The sequence below is a fragment of the Echinops telfairi genome, unplaced genomic scaffold (assembly GCF_000313985.2).
Source record: "Echinops telfairi isolate 266 unplaced genomic scaffold, ASM31398v2 ScPeMD7_5805;HRSCAF=6673, whole genome shotgun sequence".
NCBI classification, from domain to species: domain Eukaryota; kingdom Metazoa; phylum Chordata; class Mammalia; order Afrosoricida; family Tenrecidae; genus Echinops; species Echinops telfairi.
The window spans coordinates 2124316-2146055 of record NW_022109704.1 but is presented as its reverse complement, the minus strand read 5'-3'; the positions used below and the strand labels follow the sequence as shown (position 1 = coordinate 2146055).

At 48.5% G+C, this 21740-nt stretch overlaps 4 protein-coding genes and 1 pseudogene across 7 annotated transcripts in view; 2 read left to right on the top strand and 3 right to left on the bottom strand.

Moving 5' to 3' along the window:
* Window positions 1–261, bottom strand: part of LYSMD1 (LysM domain containing 1) — an 8807-nt gene extending 8546 nt beyond the window's left edge. The window contains exon 1 of the mRNA XM_004716613.2: window positions 2–261. Within this exon, the coding sequence (XP_004716670.1) occupies window positions 2–137 (136 nt within the window). The 5' untranslated portion in view covers window positions 138–261. The remainder of the gene's footprint in view (window position 1) is intronic.
* Window positions 262–1024: 763 nt separating this feature from the next.
* LOC101662213 (sodium channel modifier 1) lies at window positions 1025–3361 on the top strand. Of its 2 annotated transcripts, none has more exons than XM_004716615.3 (7): window positions 1025–1137; window positions 1388–1458; window positions 1693–1781; window positions 1881–1975; window positions 2071–2159; window positions 2862–3053; window positions 3212–3361. In XM_004716615.3, exons 1-7 carry the CDS (start codon window positions 1087–1089, stop codon window positions 3309–3311), a joined length of 687 nt encoding a protein of 228 aa, XP_004716672.1. In that variant the 5' UTR covers window positions 1025–1086; the 3' UTR covers window positions 3312–3361. The 2 variants fall into 2 exon arrangements, with proteins under 2 accessions (XP_004716672.1, XP_045151613.1); XM_045295678.1 differs by having other exon boundaries at window positions 1051–1137; window positions 1365–1458.
* A 528-nt stretch (window positions 3362–3889) lies between these two features.
* Window positions 3890–8625, bottom strand: TMOD4 (tropomodulin 4). 2 transcript variants are annotated; one of them, XM_045295691.1, is made up of 10 exons: window positions 8508–8625; window positions 7402–7573; window positions 7018–7174; window positions 6571–6687; window positions 5817–5906; window positions 5504–5634; window positions 5305–5412; window positions 4823–4966; window positions 4493–4637; window positions 3890–4009 (listed from the first exon to the last, which is right to left on the bottom strand). In XM_045295691.1, exons 2-10 carry the CDS (start codon window positions 7522–7524, stop codon window positions 3987–3989), a joined length of 1038 nt encoding a protein of 345 aa, XP_045151626.1. In that variant the 5' UTR covers window positions 7525–7573; window positions 8508–8625; the 3' UTR covers window positions 3890–3986. The 2 variants fall into 2 exon arrangements, with proteins under 2 accessions (XP_045151626.1, XP_045151625.1); XM_045295690.1 differs by lacking the exon at window positions 8508–8625 and adding an exon at window positions 8393–8467.
* A 645-nt stretch (window positions 8626–9270) lies between these two features.
* Window positions 9271–21345, bottom strand: VPS72 (vacuolar protein sorting 72 homolog). Of its 2 annotated transcripts, none has more exons than XM_004716619.2 (6): window positions 21197–21345; window positions 16110–16262; window positions 15834–15948; window positions 14629–14805; window positions 10121–10265; window positions 9271–9824 (listed from the first exon to the last, which is right to left on the bottom strand). In XM_004716619.2, exons 1-6 carry the CDS (start codon window positions 21311–21313, stop codon window positions 9437–9439), a joined length of 1095 nt encoding a protein of 364 aa, XP_004716676.1. In that variant the 5' UTR covers window positions 21314–21345; the 3' UTR covers window positions 9271–9436. The 2 variants fall into 2 exon arrangements, 1 of the variants encoding a protein (XP_004716676.1); XR_006680604.1 differs by having other exon boundaries at window positions 9732–9824; window positions 14606–14805.
* On the top strand, window positions 19277–19980 carry LOC105979856 (annotated as a pseudogene).
* Window positions 21346–21740: the final 395 nt, after the last annotated feature.

Genomic DNA, 21740 nt, shown 5'->3' with positions numbered 1-21740 from the left:
GGTTCCAGCGGATGCTCCAGGCGTCGCTCCCTCACCGGGGAGCAGGCGGACTGCACCAGGCTTCCATAAGAGCGAGCCCGGCTGCCTCGGAGCAGTCCTGACCCCCCGGGCGGGGGCTGTCTAGAGGGGGACGCCATCTCGCCCGGCAGTCGGTGGATACGGTTGCGAGCGAGAAAGGACCGGCGACGCGGACAACAGGAACGGGGCCGGGTCTGCGAAGGGTACCCAGGAGACTCCTTTCCTGTCTCTCCTCAAGCTGCCCTCGCCGTCAATGCCCGAGCCCGAGCACGCCCAGACCCCGCCCCCGCCCCCGGCACCCTCCGCTCCGTCTCCCAGGGACCCAGGCTATTCTAGCCTGATATTTTGTCCGGCTTCTTTGACCTCCAAGCTCCTTTCTCACAAACCTGGCGCTTGGATAGTCAGTCTTTACTAGAGTCTCTCTTTAGAGCCCCTACAACGCCACGATCCCTCTGACCTTTGACCTCTGTGTGCCCCCTTCACACCCTTTCCTCGGTGGGCACCCCAGCGGGGCTGCCCGGCCTCCGGGTTCCCCTCCCCTCGGCTCCGCCCCGTCCAGGGGTGGGTTCTCTAGGGTCAGCAACGAGCCGGGCCCACCCCAAATGGGTGGCGCCGTCGACGAAGCCTGTGAGGAAGGTACATGGGTAGTCCGCTACCCGCTCAGAGATCCTTTAAGGACTCGCTCTACTTCAGACCAGTCTTACATTCGGGCTCAAACATGACCTCCACATACAGGTTTTGGGCCCTCTAAATGCCGCGAATCTGCTAAGAATGCAAGAGCCCTGGTGCCAATCCGGTGACAAGTTCTTTGAGAAAAGACTTCATTTCCCAAAAGGCTAAGCGCTTGCGGGGTCGCAAGGCACCATGGGAAATGCAGTCTCCTTGGGGCCAGAGGCGGACTTGCGGCGTCGCGCGGTGCGTGCTGGGAAGCGTATCCTCCGGAGTCGGAGGCCAACCAGAAAAACACCGGAAGCGGGAGGGGACACGCCCCTCTCTTGCTACGGTGGCCTGAAAAGGCTGGCGAGTGCAGTGAGCGCGAATACATTGTTTCTGGGACCCACAGTCGCTATGTCTTTCAAGAGGGAAGGAGACGATTGGAGTCAACTCAATGTGCTCAAAGTAAGCGCCAAAGGAGCGGGTCTGGAGCAGCTTCAGCCGCCCTCTGAAGACGATGAAGGAGCTTTGGTTGCTCTGAAAACAGCTCCGGGTGGTGCGGGGCGAGCGGGAGTCCGGCCACTAGAGCTTCTCCTGTGGTCGCCGGTCCCCTATGGTCCTTACTCCCTTTGACTCCTCGTCCCCGTCGTTTCCTCTCCATTTCCCCCTCCTGTGCCGCTAATCCCATCCAGACTTCTCCCCCTACCCCCTTCAGAAACGAAGAGTCGGGGACTTGCTGGCCAGTTTCATACCGGAGGATGAGGCGCTGATGCTACGGGACGGACGGTGAGGCTGAGCAGTGCCTCGAGGCTGAGGCTGAGGGAGGCTGTGAAGGAGGAATCCTGCAGTATGGAGAATTCTTTGGCGGGGAGTGGAGGACTGGAAGTGGCAGGGATATGTGTGGTGGAGGTTAGGAAACCTGGAATGTTGGGCTTTGGAAGCATTTAAGGACAGGATGGACCCGACAGCAGGTCTCCCATCCTTACCCTTGTGGCAATGATCTACGGTTCCCTTCCTCAGCTTTGCTTGTGCTATCTGCCCTCACCGGCCTGTGCTGGACACCCTGGCCATGCTGACTGCCCACCGTGCAGGGAAGAAACATCTGTCCAGTAAGTGTAGAGGAAGACAGCAGATAAGGAGTAAGTCCTCAAGACCTCTGCAGACCATTCTTGGTACTTAGCTTTAATTCTCTTTGCCATACTCCTCAGGCTTGCAGCGTTTCTTTGGCAAGAAACAACCAGGAAAGGGGACGGAACAGCGTCCACGACAGCAGCGTGAATTGAGGGAAGATACCAAAGCTGAGGTAATTAGAAAAGGGAAAGTGTGTCTCCAGACTTGAAGGGTTTGGACTTCTCAGGTCTGCAGGCTCTGACTCTTTTCCCATGACTTCCATACCAGGCTCCTCTGCTGGCCCAGACGCGATTTATCACCCAGAGTGCTCTGCACAGAGCTCCCCACTATAACAGTTGCTGCCGGCGGAAGTACAGGTCCGAGGGAGAAAATACGGTGTCTCAAAGATGGGGAATAAGGAGAGCATAGCAAAACTGCATTGGCTCTTAAATTTATGTCTATGGTCCATTTTGGTGAATTTTTTATAGCTACGGTGGGCTGGGGTCGACTATCAGATTACGAAGTTACCCTGGCATCTAGAAAACTAGTCTTTCTCCACTGAATGTTTCTATAGTAGGGGGATTTCAGAGTAGGGAAATAACTGGAAAGGTATTTCCTAATGATTAGGGTCAGCAAAAGATGGAGCTAGTGGTGATCTAGAACTACTGGTGTAGGGAGGCCGGGCCAGAAGGAGAAGTCTCTAAAATGAATGTTTTTCGAATCGTATTCTGAGGAATACTAGTGTTCTGAAGTTGCTAACTGGTATTCCTGGAGAAAGTGACTTTAGTCATCTCCAATAAAGTTTGGGAAATGATGCTTTGTTATCCTAGATAAAGGACAGTGGTATTAGCCTATTCAAAGGGCTCTGCAAAGTCTTGAAATTAATAACAAGCAGAAACTTTAATAATGTGGCTTAACCCAAGCTCTCCCAAATAAATTTTATTTCACCTCTTTATGCAAAATACTCAATAATAGCTCGAGGAACATAGTTGAGGAAAGACTGATTTAAGGGTTGGGAGTGACGGGGAGAGTTGACCCTTTCCTTAACCACTTTAATAGACTCCTCTCCCTCTACCCAGATCTGAAGCCGCTGGCCCCTCAGTCTCCACAACCCCTTTGCCGCCCCCAGAGGTTGGACTCAAAAAGGAGATCAGCAGGGGATCTGAGCCTGAGGCTGGTCCACAGGCCAAGAAGTCAGCAACCGCCCCTGCCCCCGCCCCCATGAGCCCCACACGCCGAAGGGCCCTGGATCATTACCTCACCCTTCGAAGGTGAGTGAGTCCGGTCCCTTGCCTCACATTTGCCCTTTTATTCCTCTCTAACTATCCTTTTCTCAAGCCTCCTCAGTTTGTTTTCTTATCCCCACTAACTTCCTAATAAACCCTCCTGCCCTCATTCTGACCCAGGTTGTTTTCTCTCATCTTTCCAGCTCTGGATGGCTCCCAGATGGACCAGGCCGATGGGTGAAAGATGAGAATGTTGAGTTTGACTCTGATGAGGAGGAACCCCCTGACCTCCCCTTGGACTGATGCCCTCCCTCCCCTTCAGTTCCCCCAATAAACTACCACAGGCACTGGGAGCCCACTTTTCCTGGAGTCCAGTTCCTTGTCCTTTCCCAGGATTTCCAATCTGCTCATTCCCAGGCTAGACACTCCTTCCCTAAGATGTACACAGCTTCCCATACTTCTCACCCTTCCCCCACCTACCAAGGGCATGCCAAGCGTCAGCTGCATGCAGCCCGATGCCCTATTAATAAGTCTGTCAGAGGAGGTCTTTGCCCTTCATGTTGTCTGCCTCCTTCCCACAGCCACTAAAAGTCCTTTCCCCTTCAAATCACATGAAGGCTATGGGTAGGCACTGACAAGGGGGCAGGGGGGGGTACACCTGGAAAGGGCTGAGATGAGGTACCTTGTGAAAGTTGAATACATCAAAGGCATTGGCGGTGTCATGGGGAACACCAAGGGAGGGAGCTTCCCCACCTCCTCCTGGTAACCTGAACCCCTGCCTGCTGATCCCCAGAGTATAAATAATCCCCTGGTGAGCTGGCAATATCCCTTAGAGGTTAGTGCCAAGATTCCCACCCCAGAACCCAAGGAAGGACGCAGAGTGGGTGGACAGAAGGGCCTTTATTTACAGAAAGGGAAATAGATGAGAATTTAAGCGCCCCGGGTTCCCAGCTCTGATTGGTACAGGGACAGGCAGCGTTATCTCTTCTTTTGCTGGCGACCTATAAAGAAGAGACACCCTTGTTCCAGCCTCTTCTGCGGAGTACTCTTCTCCTTTCCAGTGCCTAGACAGACCCCTGAAGAAGTCGTGGTTGAAGCTACCTGGCAGGCCCACACTGCCTTAAGAAAAGAAGAAACTACCCCACGGGCCGGAAAAAGGATGCGTCCACACAGCCACCTCTAGCTTCCTCTCCATGTCTCCGCTTGTCTCTGAAGGGCTTCAAAACGTTCATGGAAAAATGGGATGAGGATGAAGAGAATGGAGCTTTTCCATGACCTTTCCCAAACCCCATTGTGTACATTCTGCCAGGGGCGGCTGGCTTTTCTGCCCAGCTTCCTTCCTAATCACTCATAGGATTTGAACTTCTCCTTTGACTGTTTTCTTTGGCAGCCTCATGGCTGTTCGTCACTAAGCCTGCAGTGGAAGTCTCCACCAGCAATCCCCTCTTTGCCCTCCCGCCACCCTCTCGTCTGCAGTCACTCACGTAGTTCATTATTCCGGGTCATGGCTTGGGCGGCCCGAGCTCGCGGCCCCTGCTGGGTGAAGTGGTAGCCGAAGCGGACGATGGAAGGACACTGTTCTAACACAGTGGCCATCTCCATCTCCACGGCGTCACCAGGCCACTGGCGCTGGAGAATGGAGAGACAGAAGCCATCTGTGACCTTGGGGGGCTACTCACCATCCCAGACCACGGACCCCTTTGGGAGATCAAAGGGGCCTGTTTCTGCAGAGGTGATTCGATGAGGTGGTTGGCTCCGCGAGAGGCCTCGGTGGGTGTTAGCTGAAGGCAAAGCCTGAGGAAGGGAGTGCTGACCTGGTTGTCTACCCGGAGCTCGGTGAGCGTGGCATTTTCCCGAACCGCCTTCAGCACAGCCATGAGCCCTGTGCTGCTAATGAAGTTGGATTCGATGTTGAGGCTCTGGAGGCTACGGTTTTCGCGCAGCATGTCGGCCACCGCCTGGGTAGTAGGGACTTGGGTTAGGATTAGGGAGAAGTTTCACAGATGACTGAGGAGAGAAAGAACAGGAGCAAGAGGGAAACACAGCTCTTTGAGTCATTGAGGAGCTGGAAGGGGCTAGAGGGGAGGGCAGATTTGGGGGGCAAGCAGGAGGATAGGGTGTGCAGTGGAGCTGGGAGTGTTAGGGCTGTGGCCCTTTGGGGAAATAAGCTGAGAATCACAGCCTTGTGGGTGGGAGAGCAGCCCTAAGAGAGCCCTCCAGCATGACCCCTGATGACAGCTCTGCCAAGGGTGCATGCCGGAGTGGGGGGAGGGGTGGGGGTGCCTGCGAGCCTTACATTGGCGATAGGGTCACCACTCTTGGTGGCCACCAGGCTGAAGCTCCGGATGTAGGTGTTTGTCTTCATGGCCTCACACAGCTCAGTTAACATGGGTATCGGGATGTCCTACCAGAAGGGGACCAGAAGATAGCGGGCACCGGACCTGGACATGTTGGAGTCATGATCCCACTTATGTGGAGAGGGCGGGCGTCAATACCTGTATGTTATTGAGGTTCACCTCCTCCAGCTCCTTGTCGTTGCTTTGAATTTTCTTTATTATCTCTTCAATGTTGGTGGGATTGGGGGGTTCATCCGGCACTGGCTTATACTTGTCAGGCTGTACCACACCTGGTGGATGAGGGCAGGAAGGGAACCCCACCATGTTCCCCACCGTTTCCCGTTGGTCCTTTGATCACCATGCACTCGGGTCCTCTTCCCAAGTCACCCGCTTCACCCTTTAGGATTATTCCTCAGACTCGAAGACTACTTGCCAAGAGCCCTGGGGTGGAACCCCCCCCCACCCGACTCACTGCTAATGCCTTCGGTGTTGCAGATGTCCCCACTGCAGATGGCATCGTAGTACTGCTTGTTGCTCATCAGCGTGTACATGCCCAGAATCGCTGGAGAGGGAAAGCAGAGAGGGCCCACAGCTGAGAAGGGCTGGGCTCTGAGCACCTCACCACCTCATTCTGAATCTGTCTGCTGCAGCCTTTGTGAGGCCTGACCTCTTCTGCTTCAGAGAGGCTCCCTGGGTCCCAGGGGTCCATCATTGCCATCGAGTCCTACCCTATAGGACAGGGGAGAACGGCCCCTGTGAGTTTCTGAGACTGTTTATGGGAGTAGTAAGCTCCATCTTTCTCCAGAGGAGCGGCTGGTGACTTTGAACTGCGAAGCTTGCTGTTAGCGGCCCAATGCATAACCACTGCACCACTGGGCCTCCTATACACTGCCCAAGGGAGTAGCTTTTCAAGCATTCTGAGAGGGCTAAGGGAAGTTCCCTACGCAGCACTAGAGGGTGAAAGAGTCCTCCCAGACCGTTTGCCGATTTCCTTCTAAAGAGTTCTGCTTTCCTTTGCTTCCACAATCCCTATGAAATGGCCCTTGGAGGTGTTAATTAAGTTGAAAGGAAATGAATGAATCGATACAAAATCAAGAAACGTTAAAAATCTTCGAGGTTTTCTCTGACCTCTATGACCTGGTTCAGGGCCTTCCCCACGAGCCCCTGCCTTGGCCAAGGTCTGCCTCTGCTCCTCCCACCTTCCTCAGCTGTCCGCAGCTGCCCACCTGCAATGTCACACATTTCAGCGTCCGTGGCGTGGGACAGTGCCTGCTCCAGCTCGGGCTCCAGGGTAATCTGCTCCTCAGCTGGAATTTCCCTCTTGGGCTGAATAAAGGGCTTCCCTGATGGGGAGATGAAGGCGGGTTCAGGCAGAGGCTGTCTCTCCCAAGAGCTGGGCCTCCAGTTTCCCTCTCTGAGAGGTGGGTGGGAGGGGCCGGGAGGGGAGTAAGTAAGGGACACTGCAGAGTCTGAATCTTCTACAAGCTCAGGAATCAAACTGCTGAGCCTTTGGTCTCATGAGGAACTCAAGAGTGTATGCTCGGATTGCAGGCAGTGGGCACCAAGTCCCTGGGAAGCTCAGAGGCTGGAAGGGGCAGGGGGTCGGCAGGGTGGGAGCTCAGGAGAGACAGATGTTTGGGTTCCAGGAAGCATGGATATCAGGGTCCCCATACCCTTCTTCTCGCCTGTGAAGGGCACCAAGTCATCACGCTCCTTGACCTCGAGTGCCTGCTGTTCCAGGTATTGCAAAAGGGCCTCTCGGTCCAGCGGCCCGGTTGGGCTCTTCTTTGTCTGGTCACGTTGTCTTAGTCCGGCAGGCAGGAGCAGGTTCTTAGGGATGAGTTTGGGGGGGCAAGTCAGATCTCTATTCTGACCTGGGCCACCTCTAGGGCTCCCTAATATATCTTCAGACATTTTTTCCCTGGCCTTCTTGGGACGCCAGGCCTTGTAGACAGACAACCCTGGTCTGAGCCACCCAGGGTCCGGCACCCTTCCCAAACTCCTGGGGACCGCCCCTGGTTCCCGCAGATGGTGTGGCTTCTCCACGGAGGCCCTACCTCGGGGTCCATTTCCTGTAGCTCGCAGTCCAGCTGTTCTAGCTCATCTGGGCTCAGGGTCCTTAGGATCTCATCTTCATCTATGTCTCTGTATTTCTCCAGCTCCTTCAGATATGATGACATGGTGGCCCCCACCCCTCCCTGCTGTGCGGTGCTCACGCAGGCTGGGCACCTGGAGAGTATGGGGAGAGTGCGTGAAAACGGAGGAAGTAAGTGGGTACAATAGGACGAGATCAGGCAGTGGGGCAGAGCGGAGGACAGGGCGCCTTGGAGGAAGTCAGGGGAATGTGAGGATCTTTGTAGGTCAAAGCAGAGGTGCCTTTTCCCTGCTTCCCCAGCTTCCAGCTGGGTTTGCCTTCCCACTATATGCCTTCCCACTATATGACAGAGACACCTTGGCAGCAGCCCTGCCTGCCCTATAACCTATAACAGCTGCTGGCAGGCCCCCTGCCAACACAGCTGGCTCTGAGCCCAGTTCCTATGGAAGGGAAAGAGGTGGGCAGAGACCTCCAGGGAAATTCTTTCCCAGAATCCTGCTTTTCCCCCAAAAGCAAGTAGGAAAAGCAGAAGATTATGGGGGAAAGGAGGACAGTTCTCTTGCCCTGCCCGTTTCTTCTTTTATTGTAGGGCAGATCAAGAGTTCCTTGTGTGTGTTTGCTAGATTTCTAGATCCTGAGAAAGCCCCGGGTTCAGAAAGCTGGAGGGACTTCCAGGTTGGGGGAAGGGTGGTTAGACCTCTGAAGGGACCTAGTCCCCCTAGTTTGTCCTTAGCTTTGAACTGGAAGGTGACACTGACTCAATGGGTGGGAAATGCCTTCTACATGGGATAGCTTGTCTCAAATTAGTGGATAGATTGAAGTTGCCGGTCTTTTACAATCTGAAAAGTACATGCAAGCTACACGTTCACTCCGTGTTAAATGTGCGAGCAACACAAACGTTGAGACACTGACAAACTACAGACGGGACAGGACAGACAGTGGCAGAAACATACCTGAGTGACAGAGACAGATGGAGGGACCTTCCCCATTATTCCCAACTAGTGCCACTCTTCTCCTCCCATTTCCCACCAGGCTTTGACCCATAAGCCCCCTGCCTTCCCCACCTACCAGTCCTGATGGCCACCTCCCCTTCCGTTGGTTGGTCTGTCTGTTCTGCAGGAGCCCGGTGCCGGCAGCAGGAGCCCGGTGCCGGGGGAGAGGGTGGGGGAACAGTGAGCTCAGCATTTTATTATTTTAGCTCGGGCCAGGTGGGGGGTAGTGGGAGATCACATATACACAGCCCCCATACCCTGCCCAGCCCTGAGAGCCTCTAGTGGCCGCTCACAGACATGGCACTCCCTCCCCTTCGCACCGTATAAGCCCGAGCCCTAGGCACTACCGTCCTGTCAAGAATCAGATTACTACTTGGTGCCTGCTACATTCAAGTTTCCTGAGGCACATAAAACTTGCAAACTTAAAGCAAACTTACTGCCACCAAGTCGATGCCAACTCATAGTGACCCAGATAGGGCAGGGTAGAATTGCTCCTGGAAGTTTCCAAGGCTGTAATTTTCCTTTGAGACTATATTTAAGTAGAAAGCCTGATACTTCTCCCACAGAGCAGCAGGTTTAGAACTGCTGACCTTGCAGTCAGTAGCCCAATGTGTAACCACTATAAGACACCAGGGTTCCTTATGAGGCATATAAAGGTGGATATAGTTTTTTTTTGGTATCTTAACTCTAAGGTATTAATTAAAATATAGTTGTAGGTGTACTCTACAATTTAAAAAAGGTAACTCATAATAAATGCTATCAAACCAATATAAAGATCAACATGTACTCTGACATGTACAAATACTTCTTAGTCGCAACTCTCTAATAGACAACAGACAAAAGGGATCATTCTATTTTATTAAAAACAAAACCAGCAGAAACAAAGGAGAAGGAATTCCGAAGAACACCACGGTTGGGTAAAGGTCAGGGATGACAGAGAAGAGAAGCGGGGGACATCCAGAGACCCAAGTCAGGCAGGAAGGATGCTGCTAAGGAAGCGCCATCTCATTTGATGACGATTTTCTGACGCAGAGCTCGGGGCCCGGGGCCTGGGAGGGGCTCGGGAGGTGGAGGGCCAGGGCCCAGGGCTGAGGCAGTTGGTGGCAGTCCATGGGCAGTGATGTACTTCTTGTAGGCCTCACGAATGATCTTGAAGGCTCGGGCAGTAGCGTAGGGTATGTCTGTAACCGGGTCTCGGTATAGGGCTGGGCGATGTGTCACTGGGCAGACTTCCCGAACAGGGACCTTTGGAGGCCGCCCTTGGGGGAACCATTCCTCAAATGTCGCATCGTCACTAAAAGTGATGAAGGTGCGTGAGCAGCGGGCAGCGGGGATGACAGGTCCGGTTCCAGCGTGGGGAGTCAGTGTTGAAGCTGTGGGACCAGGTTCAAGTCTGAAAGCAAACGACAGATGAAAACATAAGTCAGGAGCCAAGGAGAGAAGACAACAGATTCAGAAAGAAAGAGGCCAGGCAAAAGAAAAGGAGGCAGAACGGTAGGGAGCAGTCTGACAGTACCTCTTCAGTAACTGAGACAAAGGAACATGAAAGAGAAGGTGCTAAAGGAAGGAATCTGGAAGACCCTCATGTTAGGGAGAACTGGGGAGGCCAGCAAGTGACATGGGGCCGAGAGAACCCGAGCTGAATACAGATGGGGGGAACCTCTCTCCTCCTCCCAATGACTCACTCACCCTTCCACATCCACATTCTCTTCCTTGGGGCCTGGCTCCCCAACAAGTGGCACTGTCACAGAGTGATAGGTGATAATGGGCCCAGGGCACTTCCGTTTCTTGTGAACCTGCTTCTTTTTGTCAGCCTCAAGTCGCTCATAGGTCTCTTCAGGGTAAAAGGAACAAAGGAATGGTTAGTGTCTCCCCGCTTCCCACCCACAGTCCTGCTCCTTGGTCTCAAGTGTCCTACGGCCTCTAGCACCTCACATTTCATACGTTTTCTGCTTGGCAATCTCCATACTGTGCCTGCTCTTAATGTCTTCTGGCTACTTGCTTCTTCGCCCTCGGCAGTGCAGCACTCGGCGACATTGCCCTACAGCAGTTTGATGCTGCTTTCAGGCCTTCTCTTGACGGGCAGTGACTGTGACGCAAATTCCCGATATATTATCAGGCTCGCCCAATATTCTACGTATCACGGGGCTCAATACATGTTTGTTAATAAATACACAGATTTAGCTGTTCCTGGCTCCTTTCCTCTGAATGAACTCCAAATTTCTGTGTCATTCTTAAACGAGTGTGTATGGACCAAATCCTTTATAAGTCTGACTACCACTCTGTGTCCCTCTCCTCCCCGCAAAATCTCTCCAGCGGCATGACTTGATGGGGAATGCTTTCTCTTCCCTAATTCACCCTCGGGCTCCTCCCTTCTCTGGAACCCTTCCTTTAGCCGTGGCTGCTTTATTAATAGCAGCTCACCGACACCACGGTTTGTCTGAACTGAAATCTGGCATCTGCAAAGGCCACCTCTCTCACACCTCGTGTGAGGAAATATGCCTGGGCCCTAGGAGCCCCCCACTGCAGCTCTCAGGTCACTGTCCCTCCACCTCCCTCCTAATCCCCTTCCCTTCTGAGGAGGTGCCACCAGTCTCGGATACCAGTTCTCCAAGGTCTGGGCACCCGCACTCACTGTGGACTTGGGCACTGGTTTCCACTCTTCCTCTCCACCTTATCTCCAATCACCTTAGTCGCCCTGGTGACTTCAACGTCCACACGGGCAAGCCTTCTACCACCTAATCTCCAACAACCTTCTTGAACCCGACACGTCAGTTTCTCATGCCTCTACAGCTTCAGTCCAAAGGTCTCCGCCTGAAAGTGCCTCAGCTCTGAAATGTCAGATTACAGAGCCTCGGCTATTTACATATCCACAAAATCCCATCCTTCTCCTGTTTGCTCCCCTGCTCCTGACACCCGTTCCTCGACTGCTTCACTGCATCTAGGGCCTGATCCCTCTGCGTCCTCTCCACCCTCCAGACCGGGCAGCCTTCACTTTCCTTCCTGAGCTCCTGCGCAGATACGGGTTGCTGAGGGATACTGAAAACAAACCAACAAAACCAACTACACAGCAGGTATTACGACGTGAATTGCTTCCCCCCAAATATGTATTATCATCCCTAACCTTTACGCCTGACTCAAATCATGGTATTTTCAATCACCTCAGATGCATATGAAAATTGGGCATTGACTAAGGCATTTGAATGATGGTGTTGGCAAAAACGTTATAATTACCATGAACTACCAAAAGAACAAATCTGTCTTGGAAACAGCACAGCCAGAATGCTCTTTAAAGGAAAGGAGAGTGAGACTTCGTCTTAAGTACATTGGACAACTTATCAGCAGAGCTCAGTCCCTGGAGAAGGGCATCACACTTGGTAAAGTACAGGGGCAGTGAAGAAGGAGGCCTTACATCAGATGGATTGACCCAGTGGCTACAACAAGGGGCTACAACATTGTTAATAATTCTGTGGATGACTCAGCACTAGGTGGTAGTTTGTTGTTTGCACATAGGGTCCTCATGAGTCAGAACCAACTTAATGACATGTAACAACAATCGTAGAAGCCGGGCTTGCCCACAGGGCTAAGAATCAAGTGGTGAGAAATACGGAGATACGCTCTATCGCCTTAGATAATACACATGGCACCAACAAAAGAATGTTTCTAGAAATGTGGGCATTAGATATTCTTCTGGTGAGGCTTTTAAAGAGCATGACCATGTGGCTGGACAATAGAAGGGTGATGCTTTTTATGTAGTAGCAAAGAACTTGTCTCAAGGATGTAAAGATGTTTAGTAGAAGGCAGAATTTATAAATGACAAACTTGGATACTTGGCTGTTGAGATTTCTGGTTTTTAAGGGGAGGTGTAGTTTCTCCTTACTCCTCATAGTGAAACGGCGAGGAAACCGATGGACTTAAAAATGAATGATACAAAGGGAAAACAGAATTTAAGGAATTAGAAAATTCTAATCTAAAAACTAAAGACATGTGTCCTAGAATGTGGCCATACAATCTTTTGCAACATCAATTAAGAGAAAGGGACAGAGAAAGGGAAAAAGGCTACTTGCCTCATGGAATTCCATATGCGGAAGGAGAAAAAAAAGCAAAGAAGCTCTATCTATTGTCCACCAAGAAAATAGAAGTGTTGTAGAACCCTGGCCCTCTACTGCATCAGCACTCGACATCATCAGACTTTTATTTGAAACGTCAAGAAAATTTTGCATCGGGGCTCGAACAAAACATCGAACCCGACCCGACGCACGTGATTCTTGTAAACAAAATGCAGGTCGTGTTTCAGTCACTCAGCATTCATTGGTGTTGCTAGTACGCATTGTTTAAACCTTGGGGGGCTGTGTTCCAAGTGTTTTGCTATTATTTTCTTATTGTTTGCGGCTTCTTTTACTGTTTTCGGATAAAAAACAGGAGTCCTAAGAAAGTTTTTTGAAAAGAATCATCATGATAAGGAACTGGTTGACCGTGTTATTGATATTGTGGTGATAATTTAGTAAACCCATTTGGAAATCAGTTAAGGAAACGCCAACAGCAGACCACATTCGACTGATTGGTTTTAGAGAGAGAGCCAGCCAGGTCCTAGTGAAAAAAGACAAAGAAGGGAAAAAACTTCTGAAAAGCAGCTACCAGTAGATTTTATGGAAGGGGATTCCGCTTCCAAACAATGACTCTCTCCATACCTCCTCTCCACATCCATGTCCATAAAGCCAGATCCTCATCAAACTCAAGGTATGGGACATACTGCAGTTGTTAAAAACTTTTTAAATGTTGTGTTTCTTATTTAAATTACATTATTTAACTCTGAACTTACTTTGAAATTTGTGTGTAATGTTTTGTATAAAAAGGCAAGGTTAGGGTAAAAACTTGGTGGTCAAGAATGGATTAATCTGCTTTCAGTTATTGCTACTGGGAAAAAATGATTCATTGCATCGCATCTCAACGCTCCTTCTAGAACGGATTCTAGCGTCGAGGTCGGGGTTCTATTGTATCATTTCCAGAGCAGCTCAGAGATCAATAGAACTATTGGAAGCAGCAGAGGAAACAGGACCTTTTTGGCTTCAAAGGGTGGGGGCATGATCTCGGGCCGTCATTAAGGTAAAACGGGCAGACAGGCCACTCCCCTAAGCTAAGGAGATAGTGCTGTTCTAGCACAGGAGGGAGGCCTGCTGGGGCCCAGGGGTTGGTGTCTCCATCAGATGAACAAGGAGAATGAGGCCGCCCAGAGCTGAAAACATAGAACGGCCATCTTGGTGGGCTGGAAAGCAGAGCTGAAAGCAGCAAGAGCTGAGGGGCTCTCCCCCAGAACCTAAACAGCAGGGTTAAAAGAGGCCACAGTCTCAGAGAAGTGGATTCTTTCCACGCTTTGAGAGTTCATCTGGGTTTTGGGCTTGGCGCCTCTTAGCTCCTCTTTCCTTCAATTGTTCCCCATTTATAATGGAATGTCTACATTTTGTCTGTTTTACCATTGTATTTTGGAAGCAGATAACTTTTAGTCTAGATTATTCATTAAATTAACAGATGAAGAGGAATTTTGCTCCTAGGTGGAATAAGCCTAATATCCCCCAAATTTTATTTAGATGATTCAAAAGATGAGATTTGGGACTTGGAGTTGATTTAGACTTTTGGCACGGCATGATGGGGTAAATGTGTTTTGCATTAGGAAGTATGAGAACCTTGAGAGGCCAAAGGGTAGAGTGCTATGAACTGTACTATAATTCCTAACCTCTATGCCTATGGTTATAATCTCATTTGGGAATGGGTGGTCTTTGTTATGTTAACAAGGCAGGATTAGCATAGGGTACAATCTGAGTTCCTCACTTTTGAGATGTAAGAGAGGTTAAACAAGGAGGTGGAGAGATGCCAAACCACATGAAGACTGTCCAGGAACGAACCAATGACAGGTCGCACTGGTGTTTTATGAGCAATGAAAGCAAGATACAGGTAGGTTATGACATTTGTCTCCTGACTTATGGCGAGTGAACAAGAACCTGTATTTAACATCAGTTCTATATGATTCTTATTTTACACCCAAAGTACCTCAATTTAGCTTGTTCTACTCTCCCTCATTTCTTTTCTCCCGATTCCCTGGTTCTAAACCTCTACTGCTTTGGTTCCTCCAGTCTTCCAGGTCTCACAGCCTTTTCAGCCCCACTGGCCACTCACTGTTCCTGGAACCACGGACTGACCCAGTGAGCGGAGGTTGAGCTCCTCTGTGATCTTGGCCTCCCTAAGCAGCTCCTCCTGGGTCAGTGGTCGCTCATAGTGGGGCCCCTTTCGCCGCCGTGACTGGCCCTGCCTCTCCTGTACCCGGAGGAATGTTTGTCGCGTGTGCTCCGCTGTAGACTGACGCATACACTTCCGACCTAAGAAGACAAGCAGATAGGAAGAAATCTTTGAACTATCATGTCTGTCCTCTTTATTCTTTTAATTCTGACCTTTAATTGGAAATAATTTCAAACATGTAATAAGTTATACACATCATAGCCCTTTGCCTCTAAACACTTCAGTGTGCGTTTTCTAAGAATAGAAATTCTTTATATAACAGGTAAGTAAGTGTTGGGCTACAAAATCAGCGGGTCAGAGCTTGTGGGGAAACTTAAGGCTACTGGCTCCTTACAGAGTCATAGTCTTAGAAATCCTATTAGCGCTGGTCCGAGTTGGAATCAACTCGATGGCAGTGTTTTTTTTCTTTTAAATGGACCATCTATACTTTTTTTGCCTCACAAATTAGCCTGTAAACCCTCTATACAATTCTTTATCTTACTGATACGAACCCCTTAGTACAGCGGTTCTCAACCTGTGGGTCTCGACCCCTTTGGGGGTTGAATGACCCTTTCACAGGGGTCGCCTAAGACCATTGGAAAACACATATTTCCAGTGGTCTTATGAACCCAGAGACCGGTCCCCTATCCATGTCCAGCAGGTCCACCCACATGCAGATACACCCGCCTATGAGAACACAGGGTGAAGACTGTTACCCATGCTACACCATGCTTCAAGACAACATTTCATTTATTTGTCATTAGAAATAAATATTTCACAATATAGAATTACATGCTGTTTTGGTTATTCATCATATGCTTTAATGATGTTCAATTGGTAACAATGAAAACACATCCTGCATATCAGATATTTACATTGCGATTCATAACAGCAGCAAAATCAGAGTTATGAAGTAGCAGTCACCACCACATGAGGACCTGTGAAAGGGTCGCGGCATGAGGACTGTTGAGAACCACTGCCTTAATATAAGGCTTTGCACTCTAGGGGCACTTGGGAAACTCTACCCTTCCAGTCCTCCCAGCCCTTCCCTCACCTCTTCTCTAACCTACACATAAAGAGGATTAGCAACTCCCAAAGTTAGTCGATGGTCAATAATGTTCCCACTCACTGTCCGAGCCATCATCCTGCAGTTCAAGCGGCAGCAGTGCCTTCTCTTCTCGAGCCTTCTGAGAGCTACCAGCTGGCGTGCTAACCTTTCGAGGCCTTAAACTCTTGAGAGGTTCCTGGGACAGATTGGGGGAGCAGAGACCAGGGGATAGAAGAGAGAGGGAGGATGATTAGAATCTTAACAGAAAACTACTACTTAGCAAATGAAACTGGTATAGGGAGTATTGGGTTCTTCCAGTAAAGAGACCGTCACAGAGAATCAGAAATCTCTCCGCACCTTATAGGCCTTGGTGACTATCCGGCGCTTCCTTCTTGGCTCTTCCGCTTCTCCATCGCTGGACGGTTCATCCCCTTCATCGATGTCAAAGTCAGAGTCCACCTCATCCTCTGTGTCTGACTGGTCTCCTTGATACTCATCATCGCCTGACTCCTAAGGGCAAAGGGAAAGGAGGGGAGGCTGGCACTGGAGATATCAATGCATCTCCAGGAGAAACAGAATCTCTTCATTTACCTGCTAAGAAAACTGCCCCATACCATTTCCCAATCCAGTTGTTCATTTTCCCAGGGCAAGAAGCTTTCCTAACTGATGCCTCTTGACTCTAGTACTAGCCGCTTCCCATATTAATTGACTGCCCTTTCCCTACAGCACACCGTCTTAGAGAAAACAAAGAACTGTGGCTTGGTGCCTCCTTTCAGGTAGCTCACGGTCTACTGGAGGACAGGCCTGAATCATGAAAAGAAAAGTTTCAATACAAGACAATACATAAAGTACTAAATGACAACAAAACCTTCCAAGGCTCTGTCTGGGAAGACCTAAACTTTACACATTAATCCTTAAGCAATTTTTTTCTGCTAAGAGCCAAACAGAAACGTGGTGGAGCAAAATTGGTATGTAGGCCACAGTTTTGTGGAACTCTGCTTTAGGTTTTAAAAGACGAAGAAGACTTGTGCCATGGTATACAGAATGGCAGTAAGCCTGCTCTTCACATAGCACCTCTATCATCTGACATTTCACATTTACGACAGTAACAAAAAATCTACTTTCTAGCTCTTCTGCTCATGAATTGAGTGTGCCAATAATGAACACCGAGATGCGAGGAAAAAGGAACATGATTCTTAGATGTTTGGCAGTTATGTAATGATGTGATTGGCAGTTAAACAACTGCCAAATAATTTTTGTATAGTTTAAAATTTTATATAATTGTAAATGATGCAGTCAAGCCCCCATTTCTGCATAATGACCAGTCTTTGCAGCCTAACCATGTTGATAACATTGAGGAATGGGTATAAGGTCACCAAGAGGGGAGGGGAGAATCACAGGTGGAATAGCAAGGACAAAGGTATAGAACGAAGAATGTGTAAAATATGCTTATCAAATATGGATTCAGAACTAAGTAGAGGGTTTGTTTCAGGCAAAAAGCCTTTTTAGCTGAACGTCTTTAGATCCAGCACAGTCGGTTTCCTTTCAAGGTTAATTGATTGCTCTAGGGCTGTAAGACTTAAAAGAATGTTGCGTTCAGCCTAAGTTGTTGGTGTTCAGTGCCACACAGTCAGTTCCAACTCATAAAGACCTAATGTACACTCTAGGGCCATGCTCACACTTGTTTTGTTATAAAGAGCCAGAGTACTCTTCAGAAGCAAGGACAGAGAGACTTCCTTTCATGTCCTTTGACATGTTAGCAGGAGAGACCAGTCCCTGGAAAGGGACATCATGCTTGGTAAAGCAGAGGGGCATCGAAAAAGAGGAAGACCCTGGACAAAATTAACTGACACAGTGCCTTAACAATTCAGTCTATGGAGACGTTTAAATGCCAGGCTAATAAGCTGCAGTCCAGTGATTATCAATCTTCTCCCTCTCCTTATCTGTCCTAGATTGATAATCACCATTGAGATAACTTCACTGTGAGAAATGGCTCTTCTCTCATGTGTGTTGGGAGAGATGCACAGTTGGGTGCGACTACTATCGGTAATGGGAACCATGGAACCCTGGAAGATGTGGGGGAGGTGAAACTATTGTGTACAGAGGGATTAGGTGAGAGCTAGGAGTACAGCCTAGGCCCGAGGTGATGCCGATTACAGCTACAGTGGCAGCCACCACGGAAAGGAAAGACAGAAAAAACACTTGGGAGAGGAAAAGTCCACTGGGGCAGGTGGCACCTCAAACATGTGGCTCTCTTCAATCAGTGATACAGACTAATGGGCTAATCTTGGTACACATGCTGCCAAAGCAAGCAAATAACACTGACGGGTAACACGCCAAGCCAGCCGGAGTTCAATCTTGCACTGATGACCATCACTTCCTTACATTTGCCAGACAGCCTGGGAACACATTAATTCCCTCAGCTCTAACTGGTATTAAGTCCTATCATTAGGCGGTAGTGGTTCAACTACACATTAGCTTAGTGATCAATAGAAAGGCTTTCACTAAATCATGAGTTTACTATTATTTTTTGTCTTTTATTGGGGATTATTACTAAGACATCTATAAAACCATTATTACTTTATTAATTTTTTGGGTTTTTTTCATCATTTTACTGAGGGCTACTTTATTTTTATAAAAATTCAATGATACATTCTTCCTTGGATTTAGTTCTGAATCAGCTTGTCTTTCTTGAATGATATGCTTCTTTCTGATTAAAGAAAGAAAAACTAAATTTGAGGTGTAGCTGTCAAGCAGCTAAAAGCTAAATTTAATATCATTTGCTATAACCATTTTAGCACAGACTCCTGGTACAATGATATGATCTGTCTCTATATTTACTGTTCCTACTTTTTGTTTATATCGTAAGCCTACCTAAATCCTTTTTGGAAGCATGAAGGGTACATATTAAATAACTACTCGTAAAATGACAGGAATAGGCTAATGGAGAGAGGGAAATGGGCTTTAGACGAGGGATGAGAAAGTTCTATTTTAAACTACTTGGTTAGAACCATGTACGTAATGACTCTTATTAGTCACCAAGTTCTGTGGATTCTATTTCCTTAGTTTCTCTTGAAGGAGCCCTGATGGCATAGTGATTACAAGTCAGGCTGCTAATTGCAAGGTTATCAGTTCAAAACCACCAGCCATTCCACAGGAGAAAGACAGGGCTTTCTACTCCTGTAAAGATTTATTACAGTTTTAGAAACCCAGAGAGGCAGTTCTACCCTATCCTATAGTGTTGCTATGAGTCACTAACAATTCGATGGCAGTGAGTTTAGTTTTTTTTGGTTTTCTTGTTTAAATTTTTCTTGAAGTTTCCCATTATTATTTTCCCTCCTACTGCAACAACTTCAGTTCAGGTCATCCCCAATTGCCTGGATTTTTGCAGCTGCCTAATCTAGTTTCTAGTCTTGTCCCCTTACATTATTCTCTTCATTAAGATTTATCTTTCTCCCCGCCCCGCCCTTTTTTTAAAGTTGGCTAGAACCGCGCAGGTTGTTGCAGAAAAAGAAGGTCCAGAGACCCTTAAGATAAAGCAAAGGAATTTAACAGAACTAAAGATCGAGCGCTTGAGAAAGAAGTTTGCCTAAAAGATGCTTCAAAGGGCAAAGATGATGAGGCTTATCCATGAGAAAGCTGAGCATCATCACAAGGAATATAGGCAGATGGACAGGACTGAAATTCGAATGGGTCGGATGGCAAGAAAAGCTGGCAGCTTCTATGTGCCCGGAGAACCCAAGCTGGCATTTGTTATCAGTATAAGAGTTATCAATGATGTGAGCCCCAAAAGTTGGACAAGTGTTGCAGCTTCTTCGCCTTTGCCAGATGTTCGATGGCACCTTTGTTAAGCTGAACAAGGCTTCTATGAACATGCGGAGGATTGTGGAACCATACATTTCATGGAGGTGCCTACGTCTGAAGTCAGTGAATGAACCGATCTACAAGCGTGGTTATGCCAAAATCATTAAGAAGCGTATTGCCCTAACAGGTAACACTCTTGATTGCAAGATCTCCTGGCCAATATGGCATCATCTGCATGGAGGACCTGATTCATGAGATCTATGCTGTTGGGAAACGCTTTAACGAAGCAAATAATTTCCTGTGGCCATTCAAATGATCTTCTCTACAAGGTGGCATGAAGAAAAAGATCACCCATTTCATAGAAGGTGGAGATACTGCCAACAGGGAAGACAAGATCAACAGGTTTATTAGAAGTAGCAACTAAGGTATCTGCCATGATTCTTTCTGTAATCTGGTCAGTTAACAAAACAGTAACTGCTTTCAAATGGAAAAAGGTCATCTTTTAAAAATTAAAATCTGACCAACCATGGAACTTGGATGAACTCTTCTCAGTCTGAAGATTAAAAATCATTCGCATACACACCCTACATAATCTAGGCCAGGTCTACTTCCGCCAGCCCTTCTTTATTCTCCTTCATGCTCTAGAAAATTAGGGTAAACTTGCAAGTCCCCAACTGGAGCTGGACCTCAGTGCCTTTATCCACTCTGTCCCACCCCCTCCAGTGTACTGACTATGGGCACCAAGCTCCCGGTCCTACTGCTCTTCAAACAGCCACGGTTTACTTTTTATACTGACCTCAACTTAACCATCAGCCCTCCTTGGAAGCCTACCCTGACCACAGCTCTGGCTCCTATGGATTACTCTATCACCCGAGTCTTATCCCTTATTTTTAAGTGTGTCTCAGTTTTTTAACTGCCTCTCGACCCAACTAGTTCTCCCAACGGGGTAAGAAATATGTAAGAGCAGATTGGTGTTTTTAATATTGTTTCCTTAGGCTATCCCAGTACCTAGCATGCTTTGGGTACTCCATAATATTTAATAAACAGAAGCAATCAATAAAAATGTAACGACACTATACTAGGCACAGGACTTACACTGCTGGGCAAGACAGATGTTCTCTAACCTTATGGAGCTTAACATACGAGGGAAATAAGTAGACAAACCAAAACTAACGACAAACTGAGATGTGCTCCATGAAGGAAACAAACGGGGAGGCTTTTAGGGCAGTCAGGGAAGGATTCTAAGGAGACACTGAGACTTGAAGGCTGAAAAAGGAATCAGCTAAGCCCTTCTAATTTGGGGAGAGATTACTTTCCACATCTCAGGTAAAGAAAGGCGCAATTAACCCATCATCATAAACCTGGCGTGTATTAGAAGTCAATAGCCAGGTGGGAGATGTAGCTAGAGAAATACACAGTAGGTATTCTTCTATACTCTGGGGTTTCCTTCCACTGAATTTCTCCATCCCTGACCCCTTCAACCGTGTTTTGTTTTGTTTTTTACAAGACTCCGTTGCACGTCCCCCAGACTCCCCACCCCGTCCCGTAAGAGCATTCAAGACTCCTCTTTATCCCCGCCTCCTTCTTTGTCAAGACTCCTCACTTCGCTTCCTCCCCCTCTTCCTGGACCCGGCTCTTGCCTCTGTAAAACCCCCATAAGTCGTCTGGTAGAATTCATCTTCCTCCTCGGCCTCCAAGAGCCCCGAAAGGCGATTCCCGGCGGTCTTCCGGGGGGCCCGGCCCCCAGCCAAACTCATACGGACCCCGAGACTGCGCCGCCACCTGCGGCCCCTCACCCAGCTCGGTTTTCAGCGCTCGGCGCTCGATACCACTACCTGCGGATGGCAGACGTGCCGGAAACGGGACGTCTGCAGGCAGAAGCAACAGAATGTCGAAAGCTTCTAGGCTTGCTTTATTTTTCAGTTCAGCCCATTAAGCCCTCCTACCTTTAGCTTCATGATTCTACTTGGTGGCACTTATTATCTAAATGCAGAATTTGAGTGTCTACCAGTTTTCTTTGAGTAGAGGTCAGTATAGCCCCTGCTCCAGTCTTTCACTCTAATGCCAGTAGGAACCTTTCCACTATAGTTGACTTTGTCATTCTTCTGTTCAAAATTCGCTACTGCTCCAAATCTTCTACTGGATAGACTTAGCTCCTTGAGAAGAGTATTATTGCGTTCAAAA